This window comes from Equus asinus, chromosome 21 (assembly GCF_041296235.1).
Source record: "Equus asinus isolate D_3611 breed Donkey chromosome 21, EquAss-T2T_v2, whole genome shotgun sequence".
Classification (NCBI taxonomy): Eukaryota; Metazoa; Chordata; class Mammalia; order Perissodactyla; family Equidae; genus Equus; species Equus asinus.
In genome coordinates this window covers 9,397,007-9,419,657 of record NC_091810.1, presented here as the reverse complement: position 1 = coordinate 9,419,657, position 22,651 = coordinate 9,397,007, and the positions used below count along the sequence as shown (strand labels likewise).

The 22,651-nt window shown below is 43.7% G+C and overlaps 1 protein-coding gene across 18 annotated transcripts in view; it reads right to left on the bottom strand.

Moving 5' to 3' along the window:
• The window catches only part of LOC106841732 (ATP-binding cassette sub-family D member 2-like), a 47,407-nt gene that overhangs the window by 5,512 nt on the left and 19,244 nt on the right, over positions 1–22,651 (bottom strand). For 8 of the 18 annotated variants that reach the window (XM_070492352.1, XM_070492355.1, XM_070492357.1 and 5 more), the window contains 3 exons: positions 22,089–22,257; positions 21,257–21,351; positions 20,385–20,419 (listed from right to left, as the gene is read on the bottom strand). Coding sequence is in view for 14 of the 18 variants with exons in the window: in XM_070492355.1 (XP_070348456.1) it covers positions 20,385–20,419; positions 21,257–21,351; positions 22,089–22,257 (299 nt within the window). In the remaining 4 variants the exon portion in view is untranslated. Of the gene's footprint in view, positions 1–18,835; positions 19,130–20,384; positions 20,420–21,256; positions 21,352–22,088; positions 22,258–22,651 lie in introns of those variants that run through there. The other 10 variants (XM_070492362.1, XM_070492364.1, XM_070492361.1 and 7 more) reach the window with 4 other exon arrangements.

Below are 22,651 nucleotides of genomic sequence, written 5' to 3'. Positions count from 1 at the left end.
AAAATAAGCAAGGAGATGAAGAGACAGAAAAAAATACTGAGTCAGGGAGCATGTACATTCTCAACTTGATTAGATAATACCAAGAGAAATTTCTTTATTGGAGGAAAGAAGAAAAACAAGAGAGGGGCAAATACAAAAATGAATTTGATGTAGATAAGAGAGATTTTGAGAAAACTCACACTGATGGACTTGGTCCCCACAAAACGTGATTTTGCCGAGTTTGGCAGTGGGGATGGAATACGGACCTTGATCAGAGTGGAACAGGTTTGGAGTACTTTAAGAATATGTTGTGGTCAACCAGTGAAGGACTGAGGACGTTAGAACCATCAAAGGGCCAACTAGATAAAGAGCAAATAAGTCTTGTGATTTTATTCGGTGCGGCCTGACATTCTAGATATTGAAGGGGGTAATGAGTGGCACGGCTGAGGATGGGAAGGCAGGGGTCATGGAAGTTCACAGAGGCAAGGGCATCAGGGATGCTCACGAGAACCAGCAAAGTGGCTAACCTTGGGCTGAAACAAGCAAGGCCAGAGAGGTGTGAGCACGGAGATCCTGAGCTAGACAGACAACAGGTTCCAGGGGAAAACAGAGCTGAAGAGGTGGAAGGAGAAGTCACTGTGATCAGTCGTGAGGATTTCAGAATTCACACTAGGTTTAGGGTAGGTCCACATCAGGGTTTCATCATCTCACTGGCCAATAACATGCTTTCATGCCATTTGATGGAAATGAAATACAAACTATGAGATAGTAAAAGAAGAAAACTGGCTGAAGAGTTTTTCAGTCCCTGCAGTGTCTATCAAATCCAATGCCAAGCACTATTCAGGTCTTATCACCTCCCTCGTTCCTGTGTTCTGGCTCCAGTCAGGACACCCCTGGGCCCAGAGCTCCTGAGGTTCATCTGGTGATGGGGCAGGTGTCAGAGCGACTGTCCTAGCTTTCACGGGAGCCTTTGTTAAGCGGCAGCAGGGAGAGAGGGGCCCCTCCTCTTTAATGGTGCTATCAGAACATAGGCTTCTTTGATCTTGTCTGGAATACTGATGGATAAAACTCTCTATGCATTTTATAGGAATATAAAAGACAAACAAGAATGATTTTTAAACACACGAAGCTTTAAGCTACAGATCTGCAGACACATTTTCCCCTTCCTTATTGCCTATCTCTAGCCTTTCTGGGAGGAAACACACATCTTGGTGTTGCTTTCTTTAAAACAAGAGAAAGTAGTCAAAACAGTTAATCTCACATGCTTCCTGTGATAGGGAAAAGGCAGCACACGCTGCTGTAGGAGGAGACCTTGGGAGCAGAGCCAAAGTAGAGGATTTTCCCAATGGGTCCCCATAATGATGCTCTTGGAGGAGGAGAGACTCAGAGTCACCCAAAGGTCCAAGGCGAGGCCAGGCCCATGAAGGACTCAAGTGGATGGAAGTGATGGTCACATCCCGTGAAGAGCCCAAGGAATCATAGCCAGAAGATAAGGGGTGGAGGTGGCCCTGAGGTTAATGACAGGAGAAGACATAAGAAGGACAAATGTACAGGGGCCTACGGTCAAGGTTAGAAACTTCAGCAACTAAGATGGTGGTGTCATAAACAGAAAAGAAAGATGCAGAGAGAAAAGCAAACCTGCACTGGGAATAAGGAATCGGTGGAACGAGTCTGCCTGAGACTATCAGGACATGGCTTCTTCAACTGCGGGTGCGAGAAGCTGGGAAAATCAGAGAGGGAATCACAACCCTGATCACCTTCAAATTCCAATTTATCAGACACCCAAGGTCCATCTTCTTCCTAAGACAGCACATCAGTGCCTCTGTATCCTTAATTGTGCATCTGGAAAATCAGATTCTAAAGCAGCCATTGTGGTGGCTGACATGGAGGGCCTATAGTAATCACATGACAGCTGTGAGAGCTTTGGTCTTGCAGACCCTCAAACACCTGCCATTTCTTTCCCCCACCTCTCCCCTTCTGTTAGCAACATTCACAGTTGGAAAGATTTAAATCCCTTCATGTGAGTTACTGCACACATGCCAAGTAGATGCTCAGTGGTCACCTCGTTCACTCACCATCTGCCAACTTTGCAGGATGTATGAGTTGAGTTCATGCCTCAAGAAAATGTCACAATTGTTAAATCTCAAGAGTCACCTCCAGATAATCTAAATTTTAAGTATTGAATGTGTAAGTGACACAGGACTGGTGTTTAAAAACATTTGCATAGGAACTCAATTCAAAACCATCCTGTGGGGCTCAGGCCATTGAGTCAATGTCTCCAGAGGCTCTGGCTCTTCAAACATGAATTCCTCCTGTTTCATTAGTTTGTGCTATTGCTGTGGCTCCCAAGGCGTTACCTTTGGGACAAGAGACTTAACCATGGCATTGAGCTTTCAACTGTGTAGGAAATAAACTCAGAAACACCCATCCCTAACCAAATTTGTTTCACTTCAGGGAAAGAACAGACACGGGGTTCTTAAAAATTAACGAGTGGCATTTATATTGAATTTTAGATTCAATGATTTTACTAAAGCCTCTAAAAAATACCCCTTTTTAGCAGGTCAAAGAGCTCTGCTTCAGAAATGACAGCACAGCCTCCCGGTGAACTGCTTGTGTGCAGTGTCTCTTTTTCTTCTTCCCCTTCCACCTCCTAGAGAAGCTCTTCAGGAGCCTCAGACGGGGGGCTGCTGTGTGGCCAGTTCCAGGGGGACTATTCGCATCCGAGTCCATTCACGTGACTCTCCATCACTGTTAGAGGCGCAGGGGTCAGAGAGAAAAACTTGTCCTCGCTGTGTAAATACACAGACAAACCTCTTAAAGAAAGCTTTCTCAGTGTCTTAGGTCAGGCTTCCCAGAAGCAGGGCCTGAGACAGTGATTCCGGTGAAAAGGATTTATTGGAGGAGGGCTCTCTGGAGGGGGTTCAGTGTGAGGGAAGCAGCAGACAGGAGAAGAAAACTAAGCAAAGGGGCTGTCTCAGCTGGAGACTAACTTCTCCCTCGTATCCCAGAAGGCTCTGGTCCACCTTGAGGCCAGGCTTCCGGCTTTTTGTGCCCCAGTCAATCATTGGCCACTGACTGTCCCCTGCGGCCAGGAGTAACCTCCCAGGCAAGGCAGCTCCATTTGAGCAATGAATACTCACAGCAACTGAGGAAAGAGTGTGCCACCAGTGAAGGGGACCCGGGCAGGGCACCAGCAGCATCCACTACACTTGGGGAAGGAAGGGAAGATCAGAAAAGCAGAGAGGGCCTCTCCGAGCAAGCGGCATATAAGCTGAGTCCAGAAGGATAAGTAAGAGCCAGGGTAAGTAAGAGACTTGGACGAAAAGCACGGAGAATGGTGAAGGGAACAGCACTCGCAATGGCCCTGGGGTAGAAAAGAGAATATGGACCTCCTTTCCTCTTCATTCAAGGTGCTCTGGCCTCTGATTCTGGGTTGGAGAGAAGTGTGTAGTGGTATTCCTGTAAGGCAAATGCAGGGCAGGCAAAGAGTTTTGTACTTTGGGCTTCTGCAAAGGACCCAACAGATTTGTGGAAGAAAACATTATGAGTAAGCACTGGGCCCTGAAGATTGCTGGTCTCACCTTTCACGTGCTCTCATCTCTGTACAAAAGTATATTTATCTGTTTTAGGGAGATAAGTGAAGATTCCTTGCCTGGAAACTTTACAAACGTCCAGGAAGGCCAAGCTCTTGGTCTGCAAGGGTGTAGCGTCTCCTGTTCTCAAAAGGGTAACATGGACCATCCCTCCCAGGTATGACATCTTATGTGCCACCTAATGATTTGTGGCACCCAAAACTCAATGAAGATAGAACATAGACAGACAGATAGATGGAAGACCAGGGTGTTCAAATACAGTTTTCTGGCATATGAATTCTGAGACATCAAAACCTCCCTATGAAATGAAACTCCTGAAGTGTCTAATGAAGTGGAAGGCACTGGGAAGAACTGACCCTGTGTCCCCTCAGTGTCCCAGCAGGGGGTGTTTGGATGAGCGTATTCAACTCAGCAGGAACCGAGCAAGGCAAGTGGCTGCAAAGGGGCAACTGGTAGGTGAGAAGGGCCTCCATTTTGTTTGCAGATAAAAGCTTCTCAGGACATATTTCTTGGATAGTGAATAAAGAGCCCATTGAGGGCTGGCCTCTCACCAGCCACTGTAAAGACAAGCTGAGAAGAGAAGAAACAGAGAAAAAGATAGGATAACAAAGGGGGATAGGAGATTTATGGGCTTAGAGCTCCAAATTTAAACATGAGATATGAGAATTTCAACTAAAGATGGTGATTTGGGGACTAATATATACGAAGGTCCTTAAAAATGCCCCCCAAAACCATCTTGTATTTTAAAAAGAATGAATCCGTGGTAATGCTAGTAAACTGGAATGGCAGTCAGCTGGAGGACATCTTGAAGAAATCCGAGAAGACAGAAAGCAGATAGATCTGACTGATGAAAACAGATCACAGAAAGATGTAGACCAAAATGCTGGAGAAAAGAGGGACCCTTCCCACAGGGGTCCTTTGAGAGCTCCAAGCTCCTAGTCCACAAACATCAAGGACAGAGATGAGACAGGGTACAAGCATGAAGGTAACTGAAATTAATCACAGGCCAAGTCCTCCCCCAAGGTCTGTTTCCTCACTTTACATCTTTCCCCTCTCTCTCTCCTTTGCTCACCAACTCCAGCTTCATTGACCTCCTTTATGTCCTTTTAACACGTGAAGTATCTCCCCAGCTCACTGCCTGTGCACTTGCTGTTTCCTGTCTGGAACAGTCTACCTCCAGACTTTCACATGGTTGGCTTTTCCCTGTCATTCAGGTCTTGGCTCAAACTTTAGCTGCTCAAAGCATTCTTCTCTGATCACAGTATCTAAATGAGATCCCAACCCCAGCCAGTCACATCACCCTGCTTGCTTTCCTTCAGAGCATGTGTGAATCTCTGAAGTTGTCTGACTCATTTATTTCTTTGTTTCTCGTCACCTGAGGACAGAGGCCTTATCTACTTTGTTTATCAGAGTATCTACAGTAGCTGGAACATCAATACAATGCGGTGTTTGTATCAGTTAGCTCTTGCTGGGTGATAAACTACCCCAAAACTTAGTGGTCTCAAACAACAACTGCTCATTTAGTTCATGATTTGGATCAGTTAGGCAGTTCTTATCTGCGTGAACTCAGCACATCTCTCCCAGGCTCTGTATCCCAGGCATCCATGGTCAGCTGTAGATTGGCTGCTGGTTGGATAATCTAGGGAAGTCTTTGTCACACGCTATGTGTCTGGCAGGCTGTTGGTCAAAGCAACAGAAGCAAATGGGCCACATGTCTCTTGTCATCCTCTTGGGCTTCTTCACAGGAGTGTTACTTTTTTTTTTTTTTTTTGAGGAAGATCAGCCCTAACTGCTGTCAATCCTCCTCTTTTTGCTGAGGAAGACTGGCCCTGAGCTAACATCCGTGCCCAGCTTCCTCTACTTTATATGTGGGACGACTACCACAGCATGGCTTGCCAAGCAGTGCCATGTCCGCACCTGGGATCCGAATCGGCGAACCCTGGGCCACCAAAGCGGAATGTACACACTTAACTGCTGAGCCACCGGGCTGGCCCCCAGGACTGGTACTTCTGATAGCTCAGAATTCATATGAAAAAAATGTATTTTTAACTTTCCTGTCTTTTACTTATTTTGGGTTTCTTTTGAGCAAGATTAGCCCTATGCTAACATCAGCCACCAATCCTCCTTTTCTTGCTGAGGAAGACTGGCCCTGAGCTAACATACATGCCCATCTTCCTCCACTTTATATATGGGATGCCTGCCATAGCATGGCTTGATAAGCAGTGCGTAGGTCCACCCCCAGGATCCAAACTGGCAAACCCAGGCCACTGATGTGGAGTGCACGAACTTAACAGCTATGCCGCCAAGCTGGCCCCTTACCTATCTTCTTTATAAGGGCAGCAAGAGACAGCAAGTCCAGTGTGCAAGCGGCTTTCAAGTCTCTCCTTCAGGTCACTGTTCTAGAATCCCAATGAACAAACTAAGCCACAGGGCCAAGCCAGATTCAAGGAGATGGAGAAACAAATGCCACCTCTTGCTAGGAGGGGCTCCAAAGTCACATTGCAGAGGGGCATGGACACAGGATAGACAGAATTTTCAGCCATTTTGGCACTGTTATCATACTGCTCAATATATGTGTGTGTGTATATGTGTGTGTGTGTGTGTGTGTGTGTGTGTATATCTATGTATATATGATGAATATTTTTGATTTAAAAGACTGCATCTGGGAAGGCTGGGCTAGTTGGACCACATCTCTCTTCCCTGCCCTCCTCCCAAATATATACAGCAGACAGAAGAGGCTTTTGGCCCCCACATAAAAATCCAAGCTGTGCAGGCTAAAGAAAGTGACCTGCTTACATGCAGATGCCTCCTCATTTGAGTGTAGGACCATGAATGGGAAGGAAAGCAGAGTTTGAGGAAACTCTGGAACATCCAGCAGGCACCTTAATGAAAAAGGAGAGGCAACACAGCTTTTCTCAAGAAGGAACATATCAAGATAATTCACTGCTCAAGTCAAGTCCTCCCTTTTTTGACTTGCTCTCCACAGCCGGCTGACCCCCACAACTCTGAACTGTCATTTTCCAGTTATGGCACCAGACCCACCAGTACAGGCTCATCCAGGGAGCAGTTTCTTGGCAGAGAGAGCTACACAAATCCAAATGGAACTCCCACCGCTTAACAGCCTAGATCTTTATTCACAAACAAGAACTAACAGCCAAGGGTCAACAAATGTGAAGAAAAAAAATCACATACGTGACTCACATTAAGATTAACAAGTAAAATAATTATGTTTTTAGGAAATAAAGATCATTCAGGAAACAAAACAATGTTAAAAGAGTGAGAAATGACTCTAGTGAGATAGGAAAGATGGCACATACAAAAGTAAGAACAGACTGCTGCTGCAAAAAAGGAGTAATCAGAGGATGAAAATGAGTGCCTGGGAATTAAAAATACGTTTGACACTAAAGCAATTCAGTGGACAGACTGACTAAGAGAATGGGGATGGTTAACAACATGTCAGTGATCTGGTGATAAAGTCAGTGGAATCTTGCAGACCAGAGCCAAAGGCAGAATGATGGCACGTAGGAGAGAAATGTGAAGCAGCATACATGTCTGCCCTTTCTTTTATCGGGGTTCTGGAGGCAGAGAACAGAGGTAATAAAAGGGAGGAAAAATTCAGTAGAAGATAATTTCCGTGAGACAAAGGCTACAGGGGTTTCTGAAGGCCCCCTCCTTTTTTTTTTAAGGAAGATTAGCCCTGAGCTAACATCTGCTGCCAATCCTCCTCTTTTTGCTGAGGAAGGCTGGCCTTCAGCTAACATCCATGCCCATCTTCCTCTACTTTATATGTGTGATGCCTACCCCAGCATGGCTTGCCATCGGTGCCATGTCTGCACGAGGGATCCAAACGGGTGCACCCCAGGCCACCGAAGTGGAACATGTGCCCTTAACCACTGTGCCACCAGATCGGCCCAGAAGCCCCTTTTATACGGGCACTAATCCCATTCCTCAGGGCTCTGCCCTCATGACCTAATCACCTCCCAAAGGCCCCACCTCCTAATACCATCCCATTGGGCCTTAGGATTTAACAAAGGAATTTTGGGGAGACACAACATTTAGGCCACAGCAACGGGGCCAAAGAAAATGGTGTCATGAATTTTGCTTTGGGCATTGGAAATACTAGAAAAAGGAGGTGCTATTTCTGTTCCACTGTGAAGGACAAATATCAATTCCCACTTAGAGGCAAGGCATTACAGGCAGAAGGAAGAGTATATGAGCAGAAGTAGAAAGGTCTGAAATTTCCTGACAGGTTTGGAGAAAGAGATCAATAGTTTAGTGTGGCGAGAGTCTGAGATCTATGGCAGGAAGTGAATACACATGAATCTGAAATGATAGGATTGTGCCAGATTGTAAAGAGCTCACATGCTATTCTGAGGGGCTTTTCTACCTGACACTATACATAGTTGGGAACCCTTGGAGAATTTTATGCAGCAGAGCGACAGATTCACAATCTACTTAGCTCAGAATCATGAATAGCAAGTGGGTACTTTCTGATGAGCCATTCCCCAGACTCACCTAGATGTAAAAACTCAAGAGTAGACAGAGAATTTCAATAGCACTAGGAACCAGAAATATTTCACCATTACCTGCTAGAAAACCGGAAGAACTTCCATGAGTTAAACCTTTAAAGCTTACAGTAGACTGGTGGAACCATTCATGGTAAAATATTTCAAGAAATGTCACAAGCATAGACTTTCTTTCATCAGAGCGAAGGAATTCAAAGCTCCCTCAGTATGGAAACTATTTAGTAGAGGATTCAGAGTCTGTAACACCCTCATGCAGCATCAGTCGTGAGCTGAAATGTGCATGTGGAAGGAAAGGAGCTGTGGGGCGGCCATAGTGAAGTTGTAGCTTTTAGCCACGAAAGCAGAAACAGCCCATCCAGGAATGAGTTTTAAATACTGTACAAAGACAATAAGGTAGTGGTATCTCAATATCTCTTCTTAGACATCAGGTTATTATTTTAAAGAATGAGTGACTTTTTAAACTAGAATGTTTCATGACACTTGGCTATTTTAAACTAGATATCTGGCGGCCAGCCCCAGTGGCCTAGTGCTTAAAGTTTGGCACACTTTGCTTCGGTGGCCCAGGTTCGGTTCCCAGGTACGGACCTACACCACCCATCTGCCATGCTAATGGCAGCTCACATACACACCCACAAAAAACCAGTGACATCCACCATCATGGTGGAGTGAGCTCTTCCCTTAGACTCTCTCCCCAAGACACAATGCAAAGGACATTCATAAACCAACAGAGAACATTCACACGACACAACAGACGTCTGAGAGACCCAGGCAGCCATACATTTGAAGGTGGAGGTGCTGTACCCCTGGGAGGAAGTGGAAGGAGGTAAGGGGATCTCCTCTTCCTCCTTGACGGTGATCTAGGGCACAGGACTGCATGTGGCTCTGTGAGGAGAGCGGGGAGGGGCAGCTCTCCGCAGGAACGCCTTTACTCTTGGAGCTGCCTACAGCTGTGGGAAAGCCCCACACAGAGGAGGCCAAGGAATTGCAAGGGCATCTTTATCAAGCAAGCACCCCAGGGGGGGAGACAGCAAGCGCAGAGCAGAACGCCCCCAGGATTCTGCATGCAAAACAAAGCGCCTCTCCCTCCACCTGACACACCAGCTCAGCCAGAGGAAGGGACTCCTACCAGAGCGCATGCACACACATTTCTAAAGCAGCAGCAGTGAGCGGGCAACGGCAGACGTGCCCAGTCAGCACAGATTCCAAAGGACAGGCACAGATGCCAGGGATCGCGGTGGGTTCAGAATACACAGCTCCTGCCCCTCCCACTGGTAGCAGGTAGAATCTGTGATCAGATACTTCCACTAAGGGGAAGCACAAATCCACTCCCTGAAATAGTACAAAAAGGCACTTTAATATTCCAGACCATAAGGAAAATGACAAGCACCCAGAAATCAATCTTGTCCTGAAGGCACAAAAATTTACAATCTAAATGAAAGACAATTCAAAATAGCTATCATTAAAAAACTCAATGAGGGGCCGGCCCGGTGGTGCAGCGGTTAAGTTCGCACGTTCCGCTTCTTGGCGGCCCAGGGTTTGCTGGTTCAGATCCCGGGTGCGGACATGGCACTGCTTGGCAGCCATGATGTGGTAGGCGTCCCACGTATAAACTAGAGGAAGATGGGCATGGATGTTAGCTCAGAGCCAGGCTTCCTCAGCAAAAAGAGGAGGACTGGCAGTAGTTAGCTGAGGGCTAATCTTCCTCCAAAAAAACAAAAAACAAAAAACTCAATGAGTTACAAGAAAACTTGGGAAAGCAGTTCAATGAAATCAGGAACAAAATTTAATGAACAGACAGAATTCTTTACAAAAGAGACTGAAACTATAAATAAAAACCCATCAGAAATGTTGGAGATGAAAGACACAATGAATGAGATAAAGAAAAATCTGGAGTCCTTGAATAACAGGGCTGATTTATGGAACACAGAAGCAGCAGCTTGGAGGACAGAAATATAGAAATGCTTCAGAAGAAGGAGGCGGAACTATGACAAAAAAGAAATGAAAAAATTCTCCCAGAATCATCCGACTCAATTAGGAAATGCAACAGAAGGATTATAGATATGCCAGAGGAAGAAGGGAGAGAAAGGAACAGAAAGCTTGTTCAAAGAAATAATAGCTGAGAACTTCTCAAACCTGGGGAAGAAACTGGATTTACAAGTAAAAGAAGCTAACCGAGGGGCTGGCCCCATGGCTGAGTGGTTAATTTCGCACGCTTCGCTCCAGGCGGCCCAGTGTTTCATTGGTTCGAATCCTGGGCGCGGACATGGCACTGCTCATCAAAACCACGATGAGGCAGCATCCCGCATGCCACAAGTAGAAGGACCCATAACTAAGAATATACAACTATGTACCAGGGGGCTGTGGGGAGAAAAACGAAAAAAATAAAATCTTTAAAAAAAATGAAAAGCAGCTAACTGAACTCCTAATTGTATCAATGTAAAAACACCTTCTCTAAGGCATATGTTAGTGAAACTGGCAAAAGTAAATGACAAATAAAAAATATTAAGGGTAGCAAGGCAGGAGAAAATAACCTACAAAGGAACCCCTAGCAGGCTTTCACCAAATTTCCCAGCAGAAACCTTACAGGCTAGGAGAGAACAGAACAATATCCTTAAAATTCTGAAAAACAGAAACTTTCAGCCAAGAAGACTCTATCCATCGAAATTATCCTTCAGATATGATGGAGAAATAAAAACTTTCCCAGATAAACAAAAGCAGAGGGAGTTCATTGCCACAAGACTCCCTCATACAAGAAATGATCAAGGCGGCCCTCATATCAGAAAGAAAAAGAAAGGGTTTAAAAAGCCTTGAGCAAAGAGATAAATAGGCAGACAAAATCAGAAAACTGCAGTTCTCTATCAGGACAGGATAGCAACCAATTATAATATTGAAGATAAAGGAAAGGAACACATCAAAAATAACCGTAATCTCATCATTTTAACCACAAACTCACATCAGAAAACGGAAGTTACGACAAAAGTAACTTAGAAGGGGATGAAGAAAGGAATGGAACCTGCTTTAGACTAAGGAAAGAAGAGGCCACCAGGAAATGGACTATCTCATCTATGAGATTTTTTAGATAAACCTCATGGCGACCACTAAACAAACAATCAGAACAGAGACACAAAGGATACATATGGAGAAAATCATTCTAGAGAACTACCAAACTAAACTGGCAGTCCGAAATACAAAGGACAAGAAACAAGGGAAATACAGAACGACCAGAAAACAAGTGATAAAATGGCAGCAGTAAGCCCTCATAGATCAATCATCACTCTAAATGTAAATGGATTGAATTCTCCAATCAAAACAGAGAGAGTGTAGGCCCGGGCCAGTGGCTCAGCAGTTAAGTGCACATGCTCTGCTTTGGCCGTCCGGGGTGCACCAGTTAGGATCCCAGGTGTGGACATGGCACAGCTTGGCAAGCCATGCTGTGGCAGGTGTCCCACATATAAAGTAGAGGAAGATGGGCATGGATGTTGGCTCAGGGCCAGTCTTCCTCAGCAAAAAGAGGAGGATTGGCAGCAGATGTTAGCTCAGGGCTAATCTTCCTCAAAAAAAAAAAAAAAAGAGAGAGAGAGAGAGAGAGAGTGGTGGGATGGATTAAAAAATAAGACCCAACATTATACTGCCTCCAAGAAACAGATCTCAGCTCTAAAGACAAACAAAGGCTCAGAGTGAACTGATGGAAGATGAGACTCCAAGCTAATGGCAAACAAAAGAAGCAGGTGTTGCCGTCCTTAGACAAAACTGACTTCAAGATTAAACAAGCAATGGAGTGACATCAGCATCATGGTGGAGTGAGCTTGCCCAGGACTCTCTCCCCTCCAAGATACAACAAAAAGGAGCAACCCTATTCCAAAAGAAAATAACCTAAAAGCACAAAAATCCTCGGAGAGTCACGGCAGCCACACGACAGAGGGTGGAGAGGCTGGAGCCCTGCCTCAGAGGAGCTGTCACAGGGTAAGAGAGAACTCTGCTCCCTCCCCTAAAGACTGTGGTCACTGCCAGGGAGGCTCCGTGACAGAAGGGGTGGGGGAGGGGTTGCGCGTCTGTGGAATCACCCAGGACTCCCTAGGGCCCTTGCGGCCTAAAGGGAAGCCCTTTAACAGGGCAAAAGCTTTCACTCAGGGGTGACCTCATCAAGCCAAGACCACAGGAGACGAGATAGCGAGAGCTGATCAGGAAACCCAGGACTGCATGCAGGAAAAAGTGCCCTGCCCCTGACCCGCACTGCGCGGGGCCATCTCCGCTGAAGGTGGAGGGCTCAGAATACACGGCTCTCGACCCCCATCCATTGGCAACATGCTGTAACTGCAAGAGAATACTATCACAATGGGAAAAAGACTCATCCTTCCAGCATCAGGCAATTCATCAAATCTCCAGACCAGAGAGAAAATAAGCACCCAGAATTCAGTCCTGAGGATGCAGAAATAAGTAAACTAAGCAACAATGAATTCAAAAGAGCTATTGTCAAAACACTCAATGAGGTAAAAGAGAATATAGAGAAACAATTCAACGAGTTCAGGAGCTAGTCCACAAAACAGATTGAAACTATAAAGAAGAATCAATCAGAAATATTAGAGATGAAAGACACAATGGAAGCTATAAAACAAAATACAGATTCCCTGAATGCTCGTGTGGACACCACAGAGGAGCGACATGTTGAAATGCTCCAGACAGAGGAGGAGAGAGAACTGAGACTAAAAAGAAATGAAGAAAGTCTCCGAGAAATATCCAACTCAGTGAGAAAATACAACATAAGAATTATAGGTATTGAAGAAGGTGAAGATAAGGAGAATAGAGCAGAAAGCGTGCTCACAGAAATAACAGCAGACAACTTCCCAAATCTAGACAATGAGAGGGAAACGTGTCTGGAGGAAGCCTTCAGATCTCCTAGATGTGTCCAAGTAAAAAGACCTACTGCAAGGCATATAGTAGTAAAACTGGCAAAAATGAATGACAAAGAAAGAATACTCAGGGCAGCAAGGCAGAAGAAAATACCCTACAAAGGAACCCCTATCAGATAAGCAGACTTCTCTGCAGAAACCTTACAAGCTAGAAGAGAATGGAATGACATATCCAAAATTTTAAAAGATAAAAATCTTCAGCCAAGTATACTCTACCCAGCAAAAACATCCTTCAGATATGAGGGAGAAATTAAAACTTTCCCAGACAAACAATGCTAAGGGACTTCGTAGCCATGAGACCCATCCTCCCACACCAAGAAATCCTCAAGAAGGCCCTCATACCTGAAAAAAATGACAAAGGGGAGAGAGGGGTCACAAAACACAGAGTAAGGAGACCAACAGATAGACAGGATCAGAACAGGATAGCAAATATTCAACTACAGCATTAGGCTAAAGGGAAGGAATACACCAAAAACAAAGACAATCTTGTCACTTGAACCACAAACTCATGACACAAGTTGGAATAAGATATGACAATAATAACTTAGGAGGCGAGGTGGAAAGGGACTGAATCAGTTTAGACCAAGGAAGGAAGAGGTCATCTGAAAAGGGACTATGTTATGCACGAGATTCTGAATACAAACTTCAGGGCAGCCACTAAACTAAAAAGCAGAACAGAGACACAAAAAAGAAATGAGGAAAAAACAAAGACACACAGCATAAAAAACGGCATAATTCAATGGGTAGACCAAAACAGGACGAGAAACAAAGGAAATGCAGGAAAACTGGAAAATGAGTGATATAATGACAGCATTAAGCCGTCATACATCAATAATCACCTTCAATGGAAATGGACTGAACTCTCCAATAAAAAGACACAGAGTGGCAAGATGGATTAAAGAACAAGATCCAATAATTTGTCGCCTCCACGAAACTCATCTCAGCTCCAATGACAAGTACAGGCTCAGAGTGAAGAGGTGGAAGACGAGACTCCAAGCTAACAGCAAACAAAAGAAAGCAGATGTCGCAATACTTACATCAGACAAAGTAGACTTCAAGACAAGGCAGGTAAAGAAATACAAAGAGGGGCAGTATACAATGATCAAAGGGACACTCCATCAAGAAGAATAATAACACTTATAAATATCTATGCACTCAACACAGGAGCAGCAAAGTTCGTAAAGCAACTGTTAACAAACCTAAAAGAAGATATTAAAAATAACACAAGGGAGGATGGAACACTTCCTAACACATTCTACGAGGCCAGCATCACTGATACCAAAGCCTGAGAGGGACAGCACAAAAAAGGGGAACTACAGGCTAATATCGCTGATGAAAATAGATGCAAAAATTCTCAACAAAATTTTGGCAACCTGAATTCAGCAATACGTCAAAAGGCTCATACATCATGATCAAGTGGGATTCATACCAGGGACACAGGGATGGTTCAACATCCGCAAATCAATCAATGTGATACACCACATCAACAAATTGAAGAATAAAAACCACATGATCATCTCAATAGATGCAGAGAAAGCACTTGACAAGATCCAACAGCCATTTATGATAAAAACTATGAAAAAAAATAGGGATACAGGGAAATTACCTCAACATAATAAAGGCCATATATGACAAATCCACAGCCAATATCATACTCAATGGGCAAAAACTGAGCACCATCCCCCTGAGAACAGGAACGAGACAAGGATGCCCACTATTATCACTCTTATTCAACATAGTACTGGAGGTTTTGGCCAGAGCAATTAGGCAAGAGAAAAGAATAAATGGAATCCAAATAGGGAGTGAAGAAGTGAAACTCTCACTGTTTGCACACGACATGAGCTTGTATATAGAAAACCCCCCAAAATCCACTGGAAAACTAATACAAATAATTAACTACAGTAAATTTGCAGGGTACAGAGTCAATTTACAAAATTCAGTTGCTTTCCAACAACAAACTTACAGAAAGGGAACTCAAAAATATAATTCCATTTGCCAGCATACCTGAAAAAATTAAGTACCTAGAAATAAATTTAACTAAGGAAGTGAAGGACTTATAGAAAGAAAACTATAAGACATGAGTGAGAGAAATTGATAGTGACTTAAAGAGATGTTAAGAGACTCCTTGCTCATGGATTGGAAGAATAAACATAGGTAAAACGTCCATACTACACAAAGCAATCTACAGATTCAATGCAATCCCTATCAGCATCCCACTGACATTCTTGACAGAAACAGAACAAGGAATACTAAAATTCATATGGGGCAAAGATCTCGAATTGCTAAGGCAATCCTGAGAAAAAAGAACAAAGCCGGAGGTATCACAATCTCTGACTTCAAAATGTACTACGAAGCCATAGTGACCAAAACAGCATGGTACTGGTACAAAAACTGGCACACAGATCAACGGAACAGAACTGAAAGCCCAGAAATAAAACCACACATCTATGGTCAGCTAATCTTTGACAAAGGTGCCAAGAACATACAATGGAGAAAAGACAGTCTCTTCACTACTATCTCATGACTAGGTACTTAAGCAAAGAACTGGAAATCAATGATTCAGAGAGACTTATGTACCCCTATGTTCCTTGCAGCATTATTCACAATAGCCAAGACACGGAAGCAAACCAAGTGCCCATCAACTGACAACTGGATGAAGATGTCATATACGTACATACACACACATATATATATTTACACACACGCACACACACACACACACAATGCAATACTACTCAGCCATAAAAAAAGACAAACTTGTCCCATTCACAACAACATGGATGGAACTTGAGGGTGTTATGTTAAGTGAAATAAGCCAGACAGAGAAAGGCAAACACCATGTGATTTCACTCATACGTGGAAGGTAAACACACGAACAAAGAGAACGGTTTACTGGTTACCAGAGGGGAAGAGGGGAGGGAGCTGGGCATAGGGGTAAAGGGGCACATTGATACGGTGACGAACAAATTATAACGGACCACTGACATTTCACAATGTTATAAACTGTTTTGACCTCAATTAGAATAAAATAGGAAGATTGGGGGCAGATGTTAGCTCTGGACGAATCTTCATCAGCAGAAAGAAATAAAAATAAAAAAAATAAACTAGAAATGTGGCTCAAGGCTGTGCACATCACCGAGCTCTCCAACTTCAGAGCAGGAACAAGGAAAAGATCACACAGCAACCTGATAGGAACTAAGTAGAAATCACGTCTAACTAATAGGAAAAGACTGTCCATTTCTCGCTCCTTCATGAATACGCCGACGTGGAAATCAGAACATATATCTCAGCCATATGTCTTTGTCTTATTTTTCTTCAAGACTGTACAGCATGAACATAGAAACGTTCAGCTGAAAAGTCAGGAGAAGAGTCCTTGAAAGACTTCTATTTGAGGAAACAGAACTATATTTTAGAAAGCTTCTGCTGTGTTTGTGTTCTCAGGAAAATTCAGGAAACTGCTCTATGAAGCAAGAAATGAAAACCTGTATAAGTTGAGAGACTGAGCTGTAAAAGGAGAGGGTGGCAAGGGAGAAATAGACAAAAAGATAAAGAGAAAGTATTTGGGAAAGAATAAAATTTCCCTTGAGATTACATGCAGCTTAGAAACAATCAAGATCAGTTTTTACATCACTGGGAATTGAATCAATGATGTTGAAGCCATTGTTGAGAAACTCTCTCAGAAAGAAGGAGATAAAGGAAAAGAGAGAAAATAAGAAGAAGATTCCAGAGATGGAAAAAGATTTTCAATAGAAGAATGATTGGCATGTCTGAGGGAGAGAGCAGAGCAGATGAGAAAAATAATCTTTAAACACATCTCAGAGAAAACTTTCTGCAGCTCAAGGAGGGCCCCGATCATCAAAAGGAACACATCAGATATGAGGCCAAATTGATGAGAAAAAAATATGACCATAACACATATTGAGAAAGTTTTGGAACTTCAAGAATAAATAAAATTCTCTAGGGATTTAGGAAGAAAGAGAAAAAAAGGTCACATTGGAATTAGACTGCTCATCTGCAATTCTAGGATACATGGAGCAATGAGCGTGGACAGAGACGAGGGACAAAACTGTGTGAGATAAGCATTCGATACCCAATCTCTCACCCACGAGTGAAGACAAAAACAAAAGGATTTACACTAATGTGCAAAGACTCCCAAGATACACTATTCCATCTAGCAACAATACTAGAAACACAGTTAAAAGATGAGTCAGACTCAGAAAAAATATGAGCAACACGTAAAATAGACAAATGGTTAATATCCATAGTGAAGAAGGAGCTCCCAAAACCAAACTAAGAAACTGCTAAGGGGTAGGAATAAATAATTGACTGAGAAAGAAATACAGATGACCAATAGGCAGCAAGGACACAATCCATCAATTAAAAATGAAACTGGCATCGAAATACCATCGGATCAAGAAAACAACAGGAAGAACATCACGTGTGGGAAAGGCCTGGGAAAATCGATACCGGGAAGAACTCTGGGAGAGCCTTCAGTGTCTGGAAGATCAAGACAGCTCCCTGAATCCAAAACTCTCCACAGTCATACAATCGACCTCCTCCAAATCATACAGTCAACAAGGAGAACCAACGAAGCCACATAGAAGCAAGCCTGTAGCGTCACAAGATGACCAAGACGACCACAACCTTCAAATGACCTGCAAGTTCAGAAAGAAATGCCAACTTCCAGCCCAGCTCCGACCACTACTGAAAGCCTTTGGCAGAGTGGAGGATTACAAGGTTTAAGACTCCATGGAAAGGACAAGGTCATGGAGGAATCAGATAAAACACATCAAACCACCCTCAAAAGAGGAAGTCCAACACTACCTGCTGAAATCCGCAACACAGGCGAAGGACTCGGTAGTGCTGGGCACTGGCGACGAGCACGCTGCTGCAAGGGGAAAGGCTCTGGAGGTGTCAGCCTTGGAGAAGCACTGCTTCCAAGGGAGAACCAGAAATTGGCAAAAGAGGCGGTGCTCCTCCGAGACGGGGCCATAAGGAAAGAGGATGGAAGGAAAGAAAAAGGGAATAGGAAGGATTTTGCACAAAGGAAAGAGAAACAAAATATACCCCTTAATTCCCGATTGCGTTATGTTTAAAGAAACTGCGCTTCACCATCCTGACAGAAGTGGGCTCTCTCACACTAGGAACCCTGTCCATACAACATCCAGGAACAGGAAAAAATAATTCCATACAAAGTTACTGCAAGAAGAAAACAAACTGAATCATAACATTTCAGTCGTTCAAAATTTCTCCTCTGCTCCTCCAAAAACATGAAGGAGAAAAAATACAGCACAACACTCCACATTTAATTATTTCAAACACGCATTGGAAGATGTTAAAAAAAGAAAAACAAACATCTAGAATTAGAAAGCCACATATTAAGGCAGAAACGGACACAGCACAGAAATACCGTGAGATCTGATCAATTTCTTTTAAAAGACAACAACAAATAAACTAAAACTAGAAGGTGCCTTAACAATCCCATACAAGAGGGAGAGCTGCACTCCTCAGAACCCATCGAAACCAATGTCACTATCTTCTTCACGTCTGTCCTTCCAGCAAGACTTGGTTCCAAGGAGCCAAGTCCACGTGTGCCGCTTCAGCGCACGACTCCCGGGGACCGCATCCCCGGGCTGGCCCCGTGCCCAGCACACACCGCACGTTCGATGAACGTGAGCGCACGAAGAGACCCCTCGCTCCGCGGGCCCCAGAGCTGTCGCGCGACCTGACGGGCACCTCTTGGCGCACAAGCCTATTCCTCAGATACAGGCTCGGCTCGCCTCGCCTCCCACCAGCCCCCAGGTACACGCCCCACGCCCCCAAGGACCTCTCCCAGATGGAATCATCTTCGCAGGCGCCCCGGTCGTCCGTGTCCGGCGAGCAGGAAGAGCGGGAGCTGAAGGAGGGCCTCCTCAGGCTAGCGGCCGTGGCTGTGGAGGGCCCGGGCTGCTGTGCCCAGCGGGGACACGGAGCGGCGTCCACGGACGCCGGGGGAACGGACGAGCCCGGCCCGGGAGAGAGCAGCAGAGCGCGGCCGGACTCCGCCGGGCTCGGCTCTGCGCAGGCAGCCGCGGCTCGCCGACGACGCGCCGCCCCCCAGAGGCTCCCCGGCCGCTGCCCCGCCCCCCCCTCCCCCCACCTCGGGCAGTGGACTGCGGACAGGGACAGGGACAGGGACACCCTCCTGGGAGAACTCCTGGGGCCCCGCCCACACGCTCGCTCTCGGGGGAACTGCAGCCTCCTCGGGTCTGACTTGAACGTCACACCCGAAACCATGCAACGACTAGAAGAAAACATAGGCAGTATGCCCTTTGACATCAGTCTTAGCAGCCTATTTTCAAGTACCATGTCTGACTGGGCAATGGAAACAAAATACAAAATGAACAAACGGGACTACATCAACGTAAAAAAAAATCCTCCGCACGGCAAAGGAAACCATCCACAAAACCAAAACACAACCTAACAACTGGGAGAAGATACTTGCAAACCATGTATCGGATAAGGGGTTTATATCCAAAATACAGAAAGAACTCATACAGCTCAACAACAACAACAAATCAACAACCCAATTAAAAAGACGGGCAAAAGATCTGAGCAGTGACTTCCCCAAAGAAGGTATACGCATGGCCAACAGGCATATGGAAAGGTGCTCAACATCATTAGCGATCAGAGGAAGGCAAATCAAAACTACAAGGAGAGGTCACCTTCCTCTGGTCAGAATGGCTCTAATTAACAAGGCAAGAGACAAGTGTTGGAGAGGATGTGGAGAGAAGGGAACTCTCCTACACTGCTGGTGGGAGGGCAGACTGGTGCAGCCACTAGGGAAAGCAGTATGGAGTATCCTCAGAAAACTAAGAATACATCTACCATATGTAGGATCCAGCTAGCCCACTGCTGGCTATTCATCCAAAGAACTTGAAAACACCAATGCAGAAAGACACATGCACCCCTAGGTTCACTGCAGCATTATTCACAACAGCCAAAACTTGGAAGCAACCTAGGTGCCCATCAAGGGAAGTATGGGTAGAGAAGATGTGGTATGTATACACAATGGAATGCTACTCGGCCCTAGGAAACGATGAGATCCGGCCATTTGTGACAACGTGGACGGACCTTGAGGGCATTATGCGAAGTGAAATAAATCAGAGGCAGAAAGTCAAACACCGTGTGATCTCACTCATAAGTACATGATAAAAACAATGACGAACACGCACAGAGCAACCCGAGATTGGATTGGTGGTTACCGTAGGGGGAGGGGGGAGGGGAGAGAGCAAAAGGGGCGATGAGGCTCACATGTGAGGTGACGGACTATAATTAGTTTTTGGGTGGTGAACACGACGTAATCTACACAGAATTCGAAATGTATTACAACGTACATCTGAAAGCCACGTGATGTTAGAATCCACTGTTCCTGCAATAAAGTGAAATAAAATAAAATAAAATAAAACAAAATAAAATAAAGAAGTGTAGGAGCCTCAAGAGGCTAACAGGCTTTTGCAAAGTTATTCTAGGGATTTTTACGGCTTAGCTCAGGAAGGCAGACACCAGCCTGAGACACAGCTGTGACATAGCCACTAACTTCAACTAAACTATATTCCGACTGGAAGGAAATCGAAACTACTGTCATCATAATTTATTGAAGGCTTCACTTCGTGCCAGATCCTGTGCCAACTGCTTTGCACCAACTGTCTCATTTAATCCTCCCATCCAAAAGGTAGGTTACCGTTATTCTCCCCATTTTAAAGGTGAGGAGGCGGAAGCAGAAAGATGGCAACCTGCCTGGCATTCACAGAAGGATTCTCTAGGTAACGACATGACTTTTGGGCAAGATTTAAAGGTTTAACACATGACAGTGAAGACGCAGATCCCAGTATCACAGAACGTGAAAAACACTGAGTCCTGCCAAATGGATTAAAACACTAATTATGGATCCTCACAATCTCTTGGCCTGTTTTTTCAGATGAGGGAAAACCCAGTGTGAAAAACCGTTTAGGAACCTTGTATAGGCTCTCAGTGAACTGTAATTTTAATTTTCATCCTGGCAATAAAGCAGCAGACATCAAATTTCTCTTTCTTTCTGCTTTCTGAGGAAGTAACTGCTTCTGTAATTGAGCCACTGTGCATACCTTTCTTGATTTCCCCTCCTTTCCATATGCTCCTCCAAGTATTTAACAAATGTACATGAATTCTGTGGTGTTTTGTATTAGTGTGATGGCAACAATCAGAAGATTTTTGAATATCATCTTACTTTGAAGTTTAGCCTGGAAGCCACCACTTCTTCCGTTGGTGTAATTATGGGAACATTTTCACAAATAATTCCATGATCCACATCAATAACTTTTCCTATAAGTTAAGGAACGACTTAAGTTACAAAAGCTATCACACGTTATTGTTAATTACGTAAATAACTTAAAGTATAATGCACCATAGATAAATTCGTTATAAAGATAATTCACAGTAACAAATCAGAAAACCAAGTGAAATATAGATATCTATATCTAAAGAAAAGTTTAACGTAAATTTGGACATTTTGACACATCTACTTGGAAAATCTTTCTCAGATACATTACTTACCAATAATCTAATGTCAACATCATAATGAGAGCAAAGCTAAACTCTATCTGATATAACCCAGCCATACTCTTTACAACTACTTGTTTCTCTAAATTAACCTTTGTTACAGAAAAAACACGGTGCCCCAAAAAGGGAATTAAGACATTTATATATAATTTGTAAAAATATGATAACCAAATAAGTTTAAAAACATAGGATGATGAAGAACAATATGACATTAGTTCTAATTCTGTTATTTGATTTTTAAAAGCAAACAATTCATTCTGCCATATGTGCAGTTTCCAAAAATAATTCTAGAAATTTTGTTCTAAATAAAGGTAACAATTTTTTTTTAATGGTAATGTTAGTCACCACTCCTCAAACGGCAATACTAAGTTTAGGAATAACTATTTAAATAAATAAATGTTGGTTTCTTTTATCTGTTAAAGACTAGCTTCTAAAAAACTTTAGTTCTGTTGATAAACACTTAAATACAGGAAAAATATAAAAACATTTGAGTCTAATACCTTTGATTTCCAACGTATCACTGAGGGATAATTCTATGTTAGCTCCATTCTTGCTATGGTTTTCAGACTCTTGCATGACAGCAGTTCTCTTATAAATGCCTCTTTTCACTTCATCAAAGACCCAAAACATATTGTACATTCGAGCAGTATAGCCTGCTAATTCAGTGATCTAAAACCAACACAGAGAAATAAAATAGGGTTAATATACTCAAGACAGACTTAAAAAAATATGCAATCATATAAGCTTTTTGATTTAATGTTAAAGATCCTATTTTATTATACATGAAAAATAAATAACATATCTGATAACTAAAACAAGTAATGGTAAAAAGCTTATCAAGAGAGCAACATAGCAACGTGTCAATGTAAGTTTGATTGGGATTATAAAACACATAAAAATTATTCAAGTCAGGGTTAAAAACGAAATGTAAAGATTTCAGAATATTAGTGAGACTTAAAAATCTTTGGTCAAGGGGCTGGCCCCACGGCCAAGTGGTTAAGTTTTCACGCTCCACTTCAGCAGCCCAGGGTTTTGCTGGTTTGGATCCTGGGCGCAGACCTAG